Source organism: Saccopteryx leptura, chromosome 10, assembly GCF_036850995.1.
Source record: "Saccopteryx leptura isolate mSacLep1 chromosome 10, mSacLep1_pri_phased_curated, whole genome shotgun sequence".
Taxonomy (NCBI): Eukaryota; Metazoa; Chordata; class Mammalia; order Chiroptera; family Emballonuridae; genus Saccopteryx; species Saccopteryx leptura.
The window spans coordinates 38375209-38393958 of NC_089512.1; the positions used below are offsets into that span (position 1 = coordinate 38375209).

An 18750-nucleotide genomic window follows, 5' to 3' on the forward strand; every position below is an offset into this window, starting at 1 on the left:
GAATTAAAATCCTTTTCCTCTGAGATTGGGGACAAGATATGAATGTCCACTCTTTTTTTTTTTTTTTTTTACAGGGAGAGAGGGAGAGTCAGAGAGAGGGATAGACAAGGACAGACAGACAGGAACGAAGAGAGATGAGAAGCATCAATCATCAGTTTTTCGTTGTGAGACCTTAGTTGTTCATTGATTGCTTTCTCATATGTGCCTTGACCATGGGCCTTCAGCAGACCGAGTAACCCCTTGCTGGAGCCAACGACCTTGGGTCCAAGCTGGTGAGCTTTTGCTCAAACCAGATGAGCCTGCACTCAAGCTGGCGACCTCGGGTCTGAAACCTGGGTCCTCCTCATCCCAGTCCAATGCTCTATCCATTGCACCACCGCCTGGTCAGACAAATAAATGTCCACTCTTATCACTACTAATAAACATTGTGCTGGTAGGCCTAAATGTCCTTTAGTGGATGAATGGATAAACACCCTGTGGTATATCCATGTTAAGAAATACTTTTTCTTATTTATTTATTTATTTTAAAATTTTTCTGAAGTGAGAATTAGGGAGGCAGAGAGACAGACTTCTGCATGTGTCCCGACTGGGATCCAACCAGCAAGCCCCTTCTGGGGCTGTTGCTCCATTGCTCAGCAACTGAGCTATTTTAGTGCATGAGGCAAGGCCATGGAGTCATCCTCAGTGCCCGGGGACAAATTGCTCCAACTGAGCCATGGCTGTGGGAGGAGAAGAGAGAGAGGTAGGGGTGTAGAAGCAGATGGTCTTATCCTGTGTGTCCTGACCAGGAATTGAATCTGGGACGTCCATATACCAGGCTGATTCTCTACCACTTAGCCAACTGGCTAGGGCCCAAGAAATACTTTTTCAATAATACCAAGAGACTCTTATGGGTGATGGGAAGGTATGATTGCAAAAAGTCTTCACAAGACAATTTTGGAGGTAACAGAACTGTTCTGTAATCTGGTTGTGGTGGTGGTTTCATAAATCTATGAATATGTTAAAATTCACAATTTAAAATAAAGTAAAATTAAAAAAATCCCCAACTGAACAAAAAAGCCCAAACAGAATGTAAACAAAACAAAACCCAGGATGATACAGAAGAATATAAAATAGAAATTGAAAATCCAAAGTAGGATTATACTAATCATGCTTTTTGTAACCTGCTTTTTTTTACTTAAGTCTTTATAGGTCATTTGTAATCATTTTTACATGGCTGAATAGTACTCTATTCTAAATATAAAATAGAATATAGTCATTTGTCATCATTTTACATGGCTGCATCATACTCTATTCTATAGATTGTTTATAATCTATATGAGCAATCCCTTTTCGTTGGATAGTTAACTTTCCCCAAATGTTTTGCTATTATGAACATGTGATGTGATGAACATTCCAATACACACCTTTTTTCATACTTTTCAAATCAGCTCCTTTGAATGAATTCTTAAACATGGATTGAAAGGTATGAAGACTCTTAAGGCTTTTGTTAGATGTTGGCAAACTTTACCCATGAATGATTTTATCAGTTTATGGTCATACCTACAATGCAAGAGACTGCCCATTTTGCTCATCCTTGATGTTTGATTGCAAAATTGGCCACAATACTCTGTACTTCCTCCCATGGAGAGGTCTTTTGGGGTTGGCCTTATAAGTCAGTTTGGCCAGTTAGCATGGGGCAGAAGTGACGGTGTGCATGCAGGCATTGAGCCCAGACCTCGAGAGACCTTGCAGCTTCTGCTTTCTCTCCTGGGATTCCAGCCACAAGTGCCATGTGAATGAGTCCTGGCCAGCCTCCTGGAGGATGACAGACCACATGGAGCAGAGCAGAGCCATCTCAGGTGAGGCTGCCCTAAACCGGCAGGTTTCCAGGCAACCCTCCAGCCGACCACAACACATGAGCAAGCCCCGCCAGGACCCACAGTCAGCTGGGTGTGGGTCTGACAAGAATGTCCAGCCAGCCCTGGCCGGTTGGCTCAGCGGTAGAGCGTCGGCCTAGCGTGCGGAGGACCCGGGTTCGATTCCGGCCAGGGCACACAGGAGAAGCGCCCATTTGCTTCTCCACCCCTCCGCCGTGCTTTCCTCTCTGTCTCTCTCTTCCCCTCCCGCAGCCAAGGCTCCATTGGAGCAAAGATGGCCCGGGCGCTGGGGATGGCTCTGTGGCCTCTGCCCCAGGCGCTAGAGTGGCTCTGGTCGCAACATGGCGACGCCCAGGATGGGCAGAGCATCACCCCCTGGTGGGCAGAGCGTCGCCCCATGGTGGGCATGCCGGGTGGATCCCGGTCGGGCGCATGCGGGAGTCTGTCTGACTGTCTCTCCCTGTTTCCAGCTTCAGAAAAAATTAAAAAAAAAAAAAAAAAAAAAAGAAAGAATGTCCAGCCAACCTGTGCACTTCTGAGCGGGTAAAGGGTTATTGTTTTAAGCCTCTGAGTTTTGGAGTGATTTGTAATGTAAAACTAAATCACGACTACCCTCACTGAATAAATTCATTTGAATTTTATCAATTTTTAACTTTTTATTAATGAATAATGACATCTAGTTGTTTCTGTGCATTTCTTTCATTTTCAGTTTAGTATTTTCTACATATTTATTTGCCACTTTAAACGATTTTGTGGATCACCTTGTTTCCTACTGATATATTCCTTTCTTCCTTACTGATCTTGTAAGAGCTCTTTTTACTAACCCTTTGCCTCCTAAATGTGTTCCAATTATTTTTCACAGAATAGCAATGCCGATTTTCTTGTGCAGCTCATGAGTTTGCTCTGCATGCCCAAAGGAGTAATTCTCAAACAATTTAAAAAGATACAATGTGGCCTCTTGAGGCATTACTTTGAAGGGGTTCACACTCATTTTGAGTGTAGTTTCTAGAACAATTCATTTTCAAAGAAAATCAGCCAATGGCTTCAAAATGGTGACTTTCAGCCTTTCAGCATTAAAAGCACGGTTCAGTTTTGGTCTTAGGCTCGGGGGCCATTGCCATCAGTCACCAAGACTTCCTGTGTGTCTTTCCAGGATGGCCGAGGCCTGGGCCAGTTCTCCCTCTGTCTTTTCACCTGTCCACCTGAAACATGCTGAGGTGTTTTTCAAAGGGGGTGGCAGACTAGATCTATCCTTGGCTGCACGATACTTTGTGAAAACAAAACTCAAGAAACAGGCCCTCTCTTTCCCCTTTTGAAGGTGTTGGTACGCAACGCTTTGGAAAGTCCTGCAGCAAAGCAGTCTGTTGGCTTAAGTGCTATTTTGTCGAACACAATTTGGAAAATGCTGGACTAGGATAATCTCCAAAAGTTTAGAGAAAACGCAAAACTGAACAACTTGTTGGATTAGGGCTCAGTAACTAACCTCTTCTCTAAACTTCTAATGTCTAGGTACTTCCCACCACTCCCAACTTAGCCATAGCTCTTTGTCTGAGAATGAGCGAGCTGAAAAACCACTCTAAAATACCACTCAAGCCCTTCCAGGGGTGAGTGTTGAGGGAGTCTCCCTCGCGGAATGCAACCCTGGCTGGGAAGCTCCACCCATCGCCATTTCTCAGCCATCCCCTCCTTCCTGCACTTCCTCTTCTCTCTTGTCTCTTAGGGGGCCAATGTCTAACATTCTTCTGAGTCCCACTTTCTGGGTCTCCCCCAAAGTGGTGCTGCTGACCAGCCCCCACCCTCTTGAGGGAAACAGCAAAGCTCCCTGGCCTGCCTGACCTTTGTGGGCGTGTGACCCCAGCTGTCATTTACAGGCGTGTAAGGGCACTTCCGGAGGCTCTCTGCTCCACGTGCTGAGCCCGGGACTGGGCTTGTGGTCTCCAGGGGAGCAGCACTCACAGCTCAGCCCCGTGCTTCCTACATGTGTGAAATGGTACGAGTTTGCCGACTCCGGCATTCCTGTAGCAAATAAAACTCTTAATTTAAGGAAAAAGATTAATTTGACCAATCACCAATGATAAAGAGTGGAACATCATTTAGAACAAAATTTAAAGGAAGATCTCAACCCTAAGTACAGTCAGGTACCACTAAACAGTCACAACTAAACCCAAAGGTGGTCCTTGCTGGGACTTTAGGGCAGTGGTCCCCAACCCCCGGCTGTGGACCAGCACCGGTCCGTGGGCCATTTGGTACCGGTCCGCAGAGAAAGAATAAATAACTTACATTATTTTCGTTTTATTTATATTTAAGTCTGAACGATGTTTTATTTTTAAAAAATGACCAGGCCCTGGCCGGTTGGCTCAGCAGTAGAGTGTCAGCCTGGCGTGCAGGAGTCCTGGGTTCGATTCCCGGCCAGGGCACACAGGAGAAGCGCCCATCTGCTTCTCCACCCCTCCCCCTCTCCTTCCTCTCTGTCTCTCTCTTCCCCTCCCGCAGCCGAGGCTCCATTGGAGCAAAGTTGGCCCGGGTGCTGAGGATGGCTCTGTGGCCTCTGCCTCAGGCGCTGGAATGGCTCTGATTGCGGCAGAGCGATGTTCCAGATGGGCAGAGCATCGCCCCCTGGTGGGCAGAGCGTCGCCCCTGGTGGGCGTGCCAGGTGGATCCCGGTCGGGCGCATGCGGGAGTCTGTCTGACTGTCTCCCCGTTTCCAGCTTCGGAAAAATGGAAAAGAAAAAAAAAAATGACCAGATTCCCTCTGTTACATCCGTCTAAGACTCACTCTTGACGCTTGTCTCGGTCACGTGATACATTTATCCGTCTCACCCTAAAGGCTGGTCCGTGAAAATATTTTCTGACATTAAACCGGTCTGTGGCCCAAAAAAGGTTGGGGACCACTGCTTTAGGGCACCTGACTGGCTCTCTCATGACATCCCTCCCCAGTTCTACCCGTTGTCAGCCAAACAACATTTCTGAGGCTGCAGTTTGGCCGTCTTAGTGAAAGTGTATTAATGACTGTCTTTGGCCCTGCAGCTGTGGCTCCAGGTGCTCTTCCAGATGCTGTGGGTTCAGCCCCCTTCCTGCACCCTCTCAGGAAGGGAGGCGCAGCAGGCGAGTCCGAGCATGTCCCTGGGACACTGCTTTGGCCTCACGTACCCCTACCCCGTACCCCGTCGGGAGAGTTATCCTACCCAGAAGCTTGTCTCCAGGTCTCTGCAGGTTTGAACCAGGATTTGTCTTAAAGGTCTAATTTGCTCAGAATTACTAATGCAGAGATGGCAAACAGAGCTTGTGCTGTTCATTAACTCTGATTGGAAAGGGCTGCCTGGGGCACTGATCGGTCGGCCAAGATTGTCAGGCATGTGTGTGTATGAGTGTGGGCGGTGCGGGGGAGTGTACACACACGTAAGTGTAGGGCATGAGGGATTCATCTCATATATCTGCCATCGTTGACTCAAGGTGTTCGTTAACTCTTTCCATAACTGGCTGCCACATTTACAACCTGAATTCTTCGCCTTGGAATATTCTGCTGCGGCAGCCGAGCATCAGCAAACCTCAGCTGAAGCATTTAAAAAATACCCTTAAACAGACTCTAGCTAGGTGTTCAGCAGAGACTTGCTGTGGGTCCTGCCCCCGGAATGCAGTAGTCAGCTTTAAGTGCAGGACGTGGTGAGCTGTGACATCCCAGGGGCAGCATACTGGATGGTGACAAGGGAGAGTCCAGCTCTGCAGAATGCTCGCCGGGTACTGCTGAATGTGGTATGAAAGCCCCACTCAGCAGCTCTAGTTATGAGATGACAACTGAGTGTGCCAGAGCTCAGGGCTAAGACCAGTGGGGCCCCGGCCAGCGTGTGTGACGAAGGGCATCTCTTGTGGCCCTAACTGACCCAGCGTCCACTGGGCTCTTGAAAACACAGAGTCACTGGTGATTCCTTCTGCAGAGTCGAACTCCCCAGGGTGACCCAGGTCTGGAAACATAGCAGTTCTGACCCCAGTGCATGCATGCGTGGTCAAAGAAGACAGTGTCTGCATGGGGACGAGGGCAGATGACCCGGAAGGATGAAAGCCTCGACAGACAGAAAACTGACTTCAAGCATCACCATCGGGGTGCTGGGGAGCACTCACCTCTCCCTCAATCCCCACACTTGCTACAAACTAGTCCAAAGCCCCATTTCATGTGAAGATTTGAGATTCCAATGATCTTCTGTCACCACTTGCCTCCACTCCTCCTTTGAATGACAAGGTAAGGAGGAGGGGGAAAAGTAGGACCATTCTGAATGTCAAAGTTCTGGCTGAAATCTTGAATTTCTTGTCCAGCGGGAAGGTGGAGGGGGGGCCACACCCAACCTGTCCCCACCAGGTTGGTCCCTGCCCTGTGTGGAAGGGGGCAGATGGTGGAGTAGCTATGCCCACTGGTTTTGGAAGTGCACAGACATGTTTTTTTTTTGTTTTTTTTTTTGTATTTTTCTGAAGCTGGAAACGGGAAGAGACAGTCAGACAGACTCCCGCATTTGCCCGACCGGGATCCACCCAGCACGCCCACCAGCGGCGACGCTCTGCCCACCAGGGGGCGATGCTCTGCCCCTCCGGGGCGTCGCTCTGCCGCAACCAGAGCCACTCTAGCGCCTGGGGCAGAGGCCAAGGAGCCATCCCCAGCGCCCGGGCCAACTTTGCTCCAATGGAGCCTTGGCTACGGGAGGGGAAGAGAGAGACAGAGAGGAAGGAGGGGGGGGGTGGAGAAGCAAATGGGCGCTTCTCCTATGTGCCCTGGCCAGGAATCGAACCTGGGTCCCCCATATGTCAGGCCGACGCTCTACTGCTGAGCTAACCGGCCAGGGCCAGACATGGGTTTAACTTCCAGGCCTGGTACGTGCCAGCTGTGTAACTTCAGGGAAGTTACTAAAAATCTCTCTGGCCTCAGTTTTCCCATCTGTAAAATAGGGGTTATAACCTACACAGAAGGTGATTTGTGGGATCAATGAGATGACCCGTAAAAGGGGCTTCGGTCACTGATGGGGCCCCAATGAGTGTCCTTCCGGAGCCCTGTTATTACTCATATACAGAGCAGCCGGGAAAGCTGCTCTTGGGGCTGGAGTGGGCCACAGAACAGAGCTCAAGAGTTTCAAGGCTCACTGGATGAGCAGGAAAGTGGCACATGGAATACTGATGTCTCTGGTCACCATTCAAAATAGCAGCTATGTGGCTGTTCAGCATTGGCGTCAACTTCAACAAGGCCACATTGGAATTCTTCACTTTCTTTCCCTAAAATGTGCCTCCTGCAGCTCCTCCATCCTCTGCTCCCAGACCTCGACCCCTCTCTTCCTCTTACACCCCAATCGACACCATGGGAAGATCTCTTTGCCTGGATTATAATGTTTAAAACCAAGTGGTTTCCGATCGCACTCAGATTAGAAGCCAGCATGTGCAGGGCGGTCTCTCAGGCCCTGGGGGATCTGCCTGTGCCCTCCCTGACTCGTCTCTGCTACCCCCAGCTCACCCACACAGAGCCTCCAGCCAGAGACTTGCTCTGCGCTTACGGAACACACCAGGCCCTCACACCTGTGCTCCCCCTGCTGGAAGCCCTTCCTCAGATGCCCATATGGCTTGTTCCCTTACTCAAATGTCATCTTCTTGGGGAGGCCTTTTTCAACTACTCTATTTTAACTTGTCCCCTGTGGTAGGCTTCATAATGGCCCTTAAAGATATCCATGTCCCAATTCCAGAAACCTGTGAATGTTACCTGATATACCAAAGGGGATTGTGCAGAAGTGATTAAGTTAAGGCTCTCCAGATAGAAAGATTACCCTGGATTATCCAGGTGGGCCTAGTGTAATCACAAAGATTCTTATAAAATAAAGGCAGAGGACCTGACCGGTGGTGGCACAGTGGATAGAGTGTTGACCTGGGACACTGAGGTGCCAGGTTCAAAACCCTGAGGTTGCTGGTTTCAGTGCCGGCTCATCCGGTTTGAGCACAGGGTCCCCGACTTGAGCATGAGATCGTCGACATGATCCCATGGTCGCTGGCTTGAGCAAGGAGTCACTGGCTTGGCTAGAACCCCTGGTCAACACATGTATGAGAAGCAGTCAATGAACAACTAAAGTACTGCAAATGAGAGTTGATACTTCTCTCCCCCTTCCTGTCTGTCCTCTGTCTCACTAAATCAATCAATCAATCAATCAAACAAACAAAAAACCCTAAAACAAACAAACAACAACAACAACAAAAAGAGGCAGAGGTAGATTCAACCACTTATCTGGAGAAAAGGCAATGGGACAGTGGAGGCAGTGATTACAGTGATGCAGCTACAAGCCAAGGAGTGATGGCAGCCCCTAGAAGCTGGAAGAAGCAAGGGACAGATTCTGCTCATGAGCCTCTAAGAGGAACGTGTCCTGCCCACACTCTGACTTTAGCCCAGTGAGACTGATTTTAACTTGGGGTCTCTGGACCCATTTAAGAGAGTAAATGTGTGAGGAGTCACCGAGTGTGTGATAATTTGTCATAGCAGACACAGGGAACTAATACCCACCCCTATTCTCCTTCCTATTTTGTCTTCCCTCCAGCCTCATCTGACACCCTTTTAGGGCTATCTGTCTCTCTCACAAGGGTGTCAGCTCCATGGGGACAGGAGCTATTGTCTGTTTTCTTCTCTGATGGAGTCCCAGTGCCTGCATCAGGAACTGCTTGTGAAATGAATGAGTCAGTATCAGTGAGAACCCTGGCTAAGCCTCCAAAGAGGGGGAGTCTTCCTCTCGCTGTGACCTGGGCTTCCACAAGACCTTGCTGGGCTGGGCCCTCCCAATCTACACAGGGCTCCATACTTCTCATAGGACACCAAGGCTGCCCTCCTTCCTGCCCCTCTGGAAGCCTTGAATGCTGGGAGGTGGCACGTGAGTGGCAGGAACACTTGAGCCAGGGTACTCTGGGCCAGGTGCGGCTCTGGTGAGCGGCAGACCCCATCCTGCCTGTCTGTCAGAGATACTGGGGAGGCAGGGCAATGCAGAGGTATGACCCTAGAGCCGGGACTGAAGCCTCCCCAGCCTCACCTTTCTCCTGGGTGAACAGGGATAACACCATGGCTCCATCAAGGGGTGTGGCCAGAACTAAGTGAGAGGAGCGAGCGGCCCCTAATCCATTCTCATTTCAGTGAGGGAGTGCTTATTCTTGTTTTGCGGCCGGCTGTGTGCTGCTAGTCCAGAGAAGCAATGGGACCCAGGGTGGTCCTTGTGATGCTCAGGGCAGGTGGCAGGTAGGTCATGGTGGGCCCACCAAGAGGCTTTAGGACCTGTCCTGGAGCTGAACTCTCAAGAATTCTAGCTTAAAGGGGTACTGATCCAGGCGTCAGGAAGGGTCTGCTGCCTCAGGCCGGAAACCATCCACAGGAGCTTCCTGCGTGTGTTTCAGAGAGCAGCTCCCCGAGGCTCCCAATCCTCTGCGAGCCACTTTCCCCGGGTGCCATCACATAACCTCCCTACAGGTTAGGACAACAGTGCTTAGAGCACCAGCGGTGAACTCTTAGGGCCGAGCCTAGGAGAGCTCTCAGACATCTGCAATGCAGAGCGGGAAACTGAGGCAGGGGTGGGGGTCGGTAACCTGGCCTCGCCTCCAGCCTCAGTAGTGGAGCCCTCCTGCTCCTCATGAGTGGCCAGTTTTGTGGGAAGGGGGGCAGCTGTGGGGGAAGCAGACCTTTGAAGGTTAACAGCTCAGGACTTGGTGGTTGGCGGGAGTCAATTGCCCAGCTCTGAATCTTGCCGGCCGTTTGATCTTGAGCACATGCAAACCTTTCAAAGCCTCCGTGTACTTATATGTGAAGCGAGGATAGCAGGTGTACCAATCAAACAGGACTGTGGTGAAGCTTAATTTATATGAGAATAATTATGTAACTGGCTTGGCAAAATGCCTGGCACATGGTTAGCACTCAATAAGTGTTAGCTACAGTGACGGCAATGAGGGTGTTGATGATGACCGCAGGGAGTTCTGTGGCCCAAGGACTATCTCTCGACCCCTTGACACCATGCAGACTTTCATTGCTTCCCATGGGATGAGAGAAGAGGGGAAAGGGGCTCCCACATCCATGAAGCAGAGCAGATCCATCTCTCCACAGTCTGCGCTCTGCACTTGGCTGTCACTGGCACATAGGAGCTGGGGGAGAGGTCACGCCTGGTGGCGAATTCCTTACCTTGATTGTCGTAGGAAGTGATGACCTGGGTTTGCTGAGGATGCTGCTTCTCTGCCAGGTTTCCTATTTAAGGAAGACAGAGGGACCTGCAGTGACCATTGGGACCACAATGGAATTTTCCCTGGGCAGAGCGGGGAGCTGTGTGGATCAGCAAGAAAGGCAGGCTGGTGGGGCCAGTTCATCCCAGGCCTGGCTTCCACACACATGCACACCCACCTGCACAACCTCCCCACGTGCACACGCAGGACTTGGCAGTTACACACCTGAATGCAGAGACAAGTGGCTGGGGCCCTGTGTGTGCACCCTCACACCTCCCAGCAAGTGCCAACACAGATTTAAAAAACAATTTTACTTCTAGCTTCTTTTGATTATCAGAGTCACGGTTTTTAGTTTTTCTTATAGTTTTCAAAATATATATGTACAAATTTTTATAGCATTGTGAATGTAGCTCTTTGGCTTGTTTTTAAGGATACTAATGAGATTCTCTTCCTTTAATTTTTTTTTTTTAGTGAGTTTGTTGTGGTGACATTGGTTGATGAAATTATATAGATTTTAGGTGTACAATTTTATAATACATCATCTGTATATGGTATTGTGTGTTCACTACTCAAGTCAGATTCCTGAAAAGAAGCTAGGGACACCTCCATGGATTAAGTAACCACAACTTCAGACTTTGGTATTGCTGGGCACACTCTCCAAAGTGTATGAAATGCCCGATGTTCCCACCATTTTGTAGAGAGGGATGAGAGGTTCCTGTCCTGATTTTACAGCTAAGGGAACTGCTTGCAGCTTGGACTGGTTGACTTTTTTGCCAGAATGCAGTTAGGGAGCTGCAGACCTAAGGTTTGAACCGCAAGTCTCCTAACTCCTAGCTCAGCCTCCTGCCTCCTGCCTCCTGCCTCCTGCCTCCCTCCGAGAAGAATGGCCAGCCTGCTCCTACTCCAGCCTCGGAGCTGGGGTGACTTGCAGTTTGGTTCCGTTGCACAAACATTTGCAGGAATTCCACTATGTGAAAGTACTCTCCACGTGCTAGGAATATTTATGTCCCTGGGCCACGAAGCTGTCCTCAGAGCCTAATGGGGTCAAGCTGCTGTCAAGAGATGCCCCATTCTTGTTAACAGCCATGAGGAGGAACTGACAGGCTTACCTGGTCTTCCTATAGGAAGCACCATCTTTTTCCTACATCTCTCCTTTGACAGCTGCTGAAGCGTCCTGGTCTTGCTGAAGATGCCCCTGAATCTCTGCTTCAGAGAGGGGGGGCAGGGGCTGGGGAGGCCAGTTTGTGGCAGCTGGGGACGTACCCACCGCTACCATCCTGGACAGCCATCTTCTCCCCTGGCCTCCCACTGGTTTGTGCAAAGGCCGTTAGGCCTGCCACTGGGAAGTGACCACTGAGACCACTGTCTGGACCTGGAAACAACCATGACTCTAGGGTACTGGCTGATCAAGTCCCATTCGGATGAAGTTCCTCATGCACCCAACCAGATCTGCTACTCAGTGTTTCCCATGCCTGAGTCCAGGCAGAAGCCAGACATGGTGGGTGAGTGGGCACTGAGTGGGCTGGGCTTGCAAGCCACCTGGCAAGGTCTTGCCCTGGAGAAGTCTGCTGGTCCCAGCCTTCTGCTATAAGCAGAAGGGGCCAACCAGAACCCTGAGGGGCCGCTGTAAGTTGACTGGTTGAGGGCCAACTCTACAGGAGCTCCAATCCAGCATGATGTGGAATGCTGGGTTGGAGTTCCAGGCTAGACTCAGGCCAGGGAACAGGGAGGCCACCTCCTGTGGACACAGCTGGCTACATTTCTGCTGGGCTGGCCTAGGGAGGAAACAGGATCTGGGAAGGGAATCCTCAAGGAGGAGGATTAACGGGTGTAGCTGTTGTGGGGTATTTATAGTCAGGGCTGCACAACTGGTTTCCCTGTAGCTGTGGGGTGTCAGTCTCTTGCTGCTAGGCAGACTTCAGCCAGGACCAAGGAAAGCAGCCAATCACAGCAGGGGAAGCACGTTACTGGGCAAACTGTGGGGGTGGTTGGGGCGGCTCTGCCCTCCAAACACCAGCTGCCTGGAAAAGTTTGGAGCACTCCAAGCTCCCCTAACCTGCCAATGCCCCAGCCCAAGGAGTGCAGAGAGCAGCAAAAGGGGGCTCCTGTGCGCTTTGGATCAATCCCATGTTCAGCTACACTTGTGCACACGCCACCAGCACAAGCCGTCAGCTGCTTCCTTCTCAGATGAACACGCCATCCAGCTTCCAGGGCTGGGCGGTCTGCTGGTTACCAGGGCTGGGTGCCTTGAGCACCAGCAAGGCAACAGGTATGCAGAAAGTCACCATCAGAAAACACACCAAAAAAGCTACAACTTTAATGTCTGCGTGCATGTAAGTGTACCATTTAAAATAAATAAAGTTGTAGTTTAAGTTACGTATATTGGTGAGCAGGTTCCAGGCCTCTGCGGAGCCTTCCTTCAGCCCTGCATTTTCCCGAACTCTTAGTTTTTGCAAGAACTACTTTAATCATCCTTTTTATTGGCTGGCACATTATACTAAAACCCACTTCATGACTTTTAGAAGAGTCTTGGAACAGTTAACATGTCCCTTTGTGTTTTGTTGTATTTTTCCACTACACTTCTTCCGAACCAGGACCCCCGCAGATGGTAAAAAGAGGATGAATTCAATTTTATTTTTCTTTTTTTTTTTTTTTCATTTTTCTGAAGCTGGAAACAGGGAGAGACAGTCAGACAGACTCCCGCATGCGCCCGACCGGGATCCACCCGGCACGCCCACCATGGGGCGACGCTCTGCCCACCAGGGGGCGATGCTCTGCCCATCCTGGGTGTTGCCATGTTGCGACCAGAGCCACTCTAGCGCCTGAGGCAGAGGCCACAGAGCCATCCCCAGCGCCCGGGCCATCTTTGCTCCAGTGGAGCCTTGGCTGCGGGAGGGGAAGAGAGAGACAGAGAGGAAAGCACGGCGGAGGTGTGGAGAAGCAAATGGGCGCTTCTCCTGTGTGCCCTGGCCGGGAATCGAACCCGGGTCCTCCGCACGCTAGGCCGACGCTCTACCGCTGAGCCAACCGGCCAGGGCCGAATTCAATATATTTTAATGTTCTCCTGATGTAATAACACGCCCGAGAAGACATAAGATGAATTTCAGGCAACCGAGGCAAGGTTAGAGGGCTGCAAGAAACCAAGAGGCTACGTCTCTTTCCTTCTGCTGTGGTCAGTCGCCCACCTGCCTGTGCGCACACTGGCCAGGCACACGTGCCTGCATGGGCTAGGCCTTTCTGTGCCCGGCAGGTCTCTAGGGGTCTGAGTCTTTTCCTCATTCTCACAAGCCTACAGCATAGTTTCGCTAACTTTGGTGTCATCTTCAGTAGAGCTAGAGTAGGTGCGTCTCCCATTTGATGGCCTTAGAGCAAGGTGAAGGAAGCCATCCCACCCATGTGTGCCCGTCAGCTGGGATTCAGAAGGCTGGTCTCTAGGGATGTATGTCTTGAATGTGACTTGTTCCCATGCACAGGGCAGAGGACACAGGCAAACTCCTCACCTTCAGGCTGCTGAGACTCAACTGCACTGAATGGCATTATGATTACAATCATTTTAACGTAAACCCATGAGGGCAAAAGTTCTTGACTGTATTCTCTACTGTTTCACCCCCCCAAATTAGAACCCTGTCTGGCACAGAGTAAGCACTATAGACCTTTCCTGAGGGAATGAATGAATGAATTTACTTTTAGAACTTTATTCTTCCCTTTTGTTACTGTCAGAAGGATGGCAGAGCATAGCTGTTTGGTCTTGTTCAATTGTGGTTCTGTTTTCCCCTTTGTGGAGGGTCACGGAGGGGGGTTTCTTCACATTGGCATTTGATGAGTCAGTCCTCTGACCAGGGATCTGACTGAGCCCCTTATTGGGGCCCTGTGAGTGGAAGTCTGATTCTTACTAGAATTCTCATACACCCACAGCGCAGTTCTACTGATGTTTGTTCCTGGAGGCTGGACTAATGAATCTCTGAAGGGCACGGAACAAAACCCGATATAGATAGAGCATGCATCGAACTCCCAGAATATCCTGGGCCTGCAGAGCAACAAGCACCTGGCACCAGACAGAGGAGGCTTTGGAAGCTGACTTCTCTCATGGTATTCTGGGTCCCAGGCCAGCAGGTAGACACTGGCATCTCCCAGGCCTCAAGTAACGCTGCCTCAAGGCAGAACACTGTTCTTTCTATTCAGGAAAATATTTAAAGATGGGTGCTCTGCTTGACAGGAGCAGTCTCACCTCCGTGGGGACACACCTAAACCTCACATCCCAGATGATGCCAGTGAACAAGTGGGTGCAAAAGCTTAACGCATTGCCCCCCTCCAGCCTCCAGGAAATCGGGGACCTGATGCCAGGGAAAACTTTCCAGGGTCACAGTGGCCGCAGAGGCCTGGCTGAGTCACAAGCAGCCACTTCTGAGTGGCTAGATGACTACAGCCAGTCTTCAAACAAGTGAAACCCAATGTGTCCAGTCATTTCTCAACATGTTGAATTCTAGAGATTTAAAAATAAAATGAAAAAGAAGAATTTACCATATAGGCTGTTTCCTTCTAATTTCTGCCATTTCTGTATTCCGTTTCCGATGCCTCGAAGCCCTGTGGAATAACAAGGACTGGCATGAGGCTCTCTGTGGTGCAGAGACCCACACGACAAACAATGCGCTTGCTGCATATGTATCTGGGTTAAAGTGGGGCTGGTGGGACCCGACTCTCCTGGGATCTGAGGGAGGCTGCCCACGAATGAGATGCGCTTGGGAACATGAACATAACCCTCAATATTGAAAACTTTGAAACAAATATTAGAACAGTAGTTTTCAAGGGTGATGGTGTTGCTGACCAGAATCATCCGGGGGGAATTTTCACAATACAAATGCCCATTGTTCACCCCTACATCTCCACTGCATAAATATGGAAGGATTATTGTCGAAGACATTTGCCTTTCATTTTGCCTGCCTATTTCTGTATGTGGTGAACCTTCCACTTTTAGAGACTTGCTGTGGGGTGGGAGCGGGCAAAGATTGCCTATCCCTGTGGAACTGAAAGTGAGAGGTGCCTGCTCTCCCAGCCTCCCTTGCAGCTAGAGCGTGGCTGAGGCATAGCCAGTTGGTGTCCAGTTCTGTCTCGGGGCCTGGTGAGGCAATGGGGAAGGGAATGGAAGCACTCTCTCTCTCTCTCTCTCTCTCTCTGGTGACAGTTGGAAGTGGTGGCTACAAGGTCAGGTCCCTGGCACAGAGCAGGCATACATTCTGCAATAAAATCAAGTTCCTGGTGCGAAAGGCGCATCTAGTGCTCCTTGGCGGCAGCGAAGGTTTCCTCACCAGACCACCTCTGCCGCACAGCTCATGCTGCTGTCCCCGAAAGCCCAGCCTCAAGCCTTGTTCTCCCGCCCTTTCAGCCACTCCGAGGTCCCCAGGACCCCCTTCGGCAGAACCCGCCACAGTCAGTGTCTGGGACCCACCAGCTGGAATCTTACTGATAAACTTTTGGAGTGGAATGCACAGGTGACATCAACTTTGGAGATGAAACCTAGAACTCTGTGGCTCTTTCCGCCTTGGTGCGGGCGGCTTTAGGCCGCCTTGTCCACAGCCAGGGGAATACCTGAGAGGACTTGAGCACCTCCAGGCACAGTTTTGGGAAGCGCTGCACTAAGGCATGACTGGGAAAATGCTAGGGCCCTAGAGGAAAGGGAAGAGAGCACCTGAGGCTTTGCAGCCCAAATTTCTGGTGCCATACTCTTTGCCTCCTATCCTGTTGACTCTTTTCTACAATAACAACACAGCAGAAAGCCATCCGGTCACATCTTCCCTCAGTCCTCTGCATGGTGACAGTAACTGGGCTCAGGCCCCTCTTTTCAGAACTGAGGACCTGGAGCAGAGAGGAGACGGGAGAAGATGCCTAGAATTGGGCGCGGGTGAGTTTTGGATCTTGTGCACCAAAAAGAGGCCTTGGATCATGCAAGTCCTGCTCAGCATTTCCCCTCCTTAGGCTGCGTGAGCTCGCAGGCTGAGCCAGGGGTCTCCTGCACATCACCACTGCCCAGCAGACCTCAGAGGCTGGGCACACTCCCTATCCTCTGACCCGGTGCAGGACTGTCTGACTGAATATATGACACAGGTCTCTCCGCTCACATAGGGTCTGGGAGAAACATCTGTTAGGAAAACATTAGGAGAAAAATAGCAGAAAGGACTCAGCAAGCAGGGTCTTCTTTCGTGAGTGTGGAGTGCATTGGTCTGGAGTCAGTAGGGTCTGTGGTAGGTGTTTGACACCTTCCGGAGTAGTCCTGACCCCAGGCATTCCTGGGCCTTCTCTGTGTTCTTCTCCCTTTCTTCCTAGCGACAGAGCTTTGAGAAGAGATGTGATCAGAGTGGGAGAGGGAAGCGGGGACTCACGGGCTGACCCAGAGCTGTGCTTCGTGGGGGCCCTCTGGCTGTGTCACACACTGGGGGAGGCCTTCTGGACTGTAGTGTGCGTAGTAGAAGCAGTTTCATTTCTATCAGGGAGCCGGTGACCTCTGCCAGTTTCCTCATGATAAATACTCTGGGTGGGCATTTTCCCTTCTTCCAGAGAAGTTAGTTCTGAGAACTTAAAGAACCAAACCACCCAAACAACCGGTGACCCCCAAATTCCTCCGAGACGGGAGGTACCCATCAACCTTCTCGACTCTGCAGAAACTCCTATTCCCCCTGCTTTGCTTCCCTAAAGAGTCACCAGGAACTGTGGGACAGCTCCAGCCTGTGCAGGTGGTGGGGCAAAGCCACCCATGATATCATTGCTTCAGCGCGGCAGGTGGAAGGTGGGTGTTCAAAGTGCATGGGGGTTCTGGGGGCAGATGATCCCGGGCCAACTCGAAGGCACTCCGGAGCTGGAGGGGAGGCCGGAGGCAGGAGCCATTTTACCACGCGGACTGTCAAGCATCACTCTCAAAGCACTGATGTGCAGTTAGTCTATTGCGTGCACACACCTCTGCCAGGCTCCCAGAAATCTAAGGGCTTAGTTAACAATTATAATGCATGGATACCTTCTTCCCACTGTGTACTCTCCTCTGGAGAATGCAGGGAGGCCTAGGACCTGCTTTCCACAATCATTCTATAAGCAGTCACTTTATTTTAGCAGTCTACCCTTTACCAGGAAGTCTGAAGGAAATGAAAATTAATAGGTAAGTTAAGATGGGGAGAGCAGATTTCAAGCCTAACCTTATCCAAGCCTGTGTGAGCTTTACACCTTTTATGCCTTCTGTAGAAGAAAGGGAAACTGAGGCTATGAACTATGCAACGGCACTAAAGGGCGCTCCCCATCCTCAAGTCTGACCCAGATTTTCCTGGAGACCCTGCATCCTTCATATGCCGTGTGGGGAGCAGGTTTTGGCCACCAAGGAGTCAGGCCTGAGGCTCTGGACCCCGTTTTTCAGGACATCTTCCAACCCTGATCTGCACCTTTCAGAGAGTGGTTGGCGGAGACTGGCTGCGGGGGTTGATGGAAGCACCCACAGGCCTGCACAGGGAGTCAACTCGGGGCAATCACGGGGCTGCGCGTTGCCAAGGGACGCCAGAGCCACAGCGTGGAGACACAGGCAGCCATGGGGAGAGGGTCGGTGCCTCTGACCTCATTCGGGGGCGTGTAGAGCGCCCCCACCGCGGGCGAGCCCTAGGGCGAAGAAGCCGAGGTGCCGAGGCCTCCGGGGGTCTGGCCCAGAGCGCGTTACCTCCTCTGCGTTGCGGCAGCGCGCTCAGGTCCGCTTGCCGGTCCGAGTGCGTGCCCTGCAGAGCGCGCCGGTTCTCCGAGTGCACGATCAGCAGCATGTCGATGGCCACTGAGTTGCTGTCCTTCTTCAGCTCCATGGTGCCACCCCGCTCCCCGCCGGCGCGCCGCGGCCGCTCGCAAGGTTGCCTGTGCTGCAAATGGCCCCGTGCGCGCCGCTGCCCGGCGCGGGAGATGAGGGCGCGGGAGAGGGCGCTCCCCTGCCGCCTAGCCGCTGCGCGCAGCGTTTCGCTGACTCTGCCAAACACACCATTAGGGCCCGCCCGGGAGGGCGCTCCTCTAATGAAGCGGCTCTAAGTCACCTTTGAAAGGAAATCCCCGGCTGAGCCTAGACCTGCACCGAGGCCACCGGCCCAAGAGCTTCCCGCCCCGCGCCCCTGCCTGTCGTCCCCTGCTCTGGAAGCGCTTGTCCCGGACTCTAGGATTGTCCAGCTGGCCGCATGCCTCATCCCTGCCTTCTCCGAGGGGTTCCCCGAGAGGGCCCTAAGCAGACTTTCTCAGAAAGCCATGGCAAGTACAGAATCGCGCAGTGCCGCTAACCAGTGAGTCAGTTCAGGAAAAAGAAAAACAACAAGCGGGCTCCAGATTGAATTGCAAGGTGTGGAGATAATGGCCAACTCTTGGCCTTGGCCCCACTTCTTCCTGGGGTGGATTTTGGAGGTTGACAGCCCCCTCTCTAAGAAGGAAATGGATTGGGTCTTGGGATCAGAACCTTCCCCTGATTGTGGAACTTGGAACGTCCTCACTGGGCCTCAACTTAACAGTTCTCGCTGAAGTGAAAATCTTAACATCTCTGTTCCTTCTAGAAGCCTGGCTCCTGCAGGGTGGGGTGGGGGAGGGGAGGAGATTGGGGCGCAGCAGCCTGCCTGCTGTGGTCAGGGACCTGGACCTGAGAGCACAGCTATTTTTAGCGGGCCTGGCCCGGCCCGGCACC

General features: G+C 51.4%; 1 protein-coding gene across 1 annotated transcript in view; it reads right to left on the reverse strand.

Annotated features, from left to right (window-relative positions):
* Positions 1–18203, reverse strand: part of KY (kyphoscoliosis peptidase) — a 45703-nt gene extending 27500 nt beyond the window's left edge. Inside the window, exons 1-3 of the mRNA XM_066351239.1 lie at positions 17761–18203; positions 14592–14654; positions 10033–10095 (exon numbers count right to left, since the gene is read on the reverse strand). Coding sequence (XP_066207336.1) covers positions 10033–10095; positions 14592–14654; positions 17761–17896 — 262 coding nt within the window. The 5' untranslated portion in view covers positions 17897–18203. The remainder of the gene's footprint in view (positions 1–10032; positions 10096–14591; positions 14655–17760) is intronic.
* Between the last annotated feature and the right edge of the window lie 547 nt (positions 18204–18750).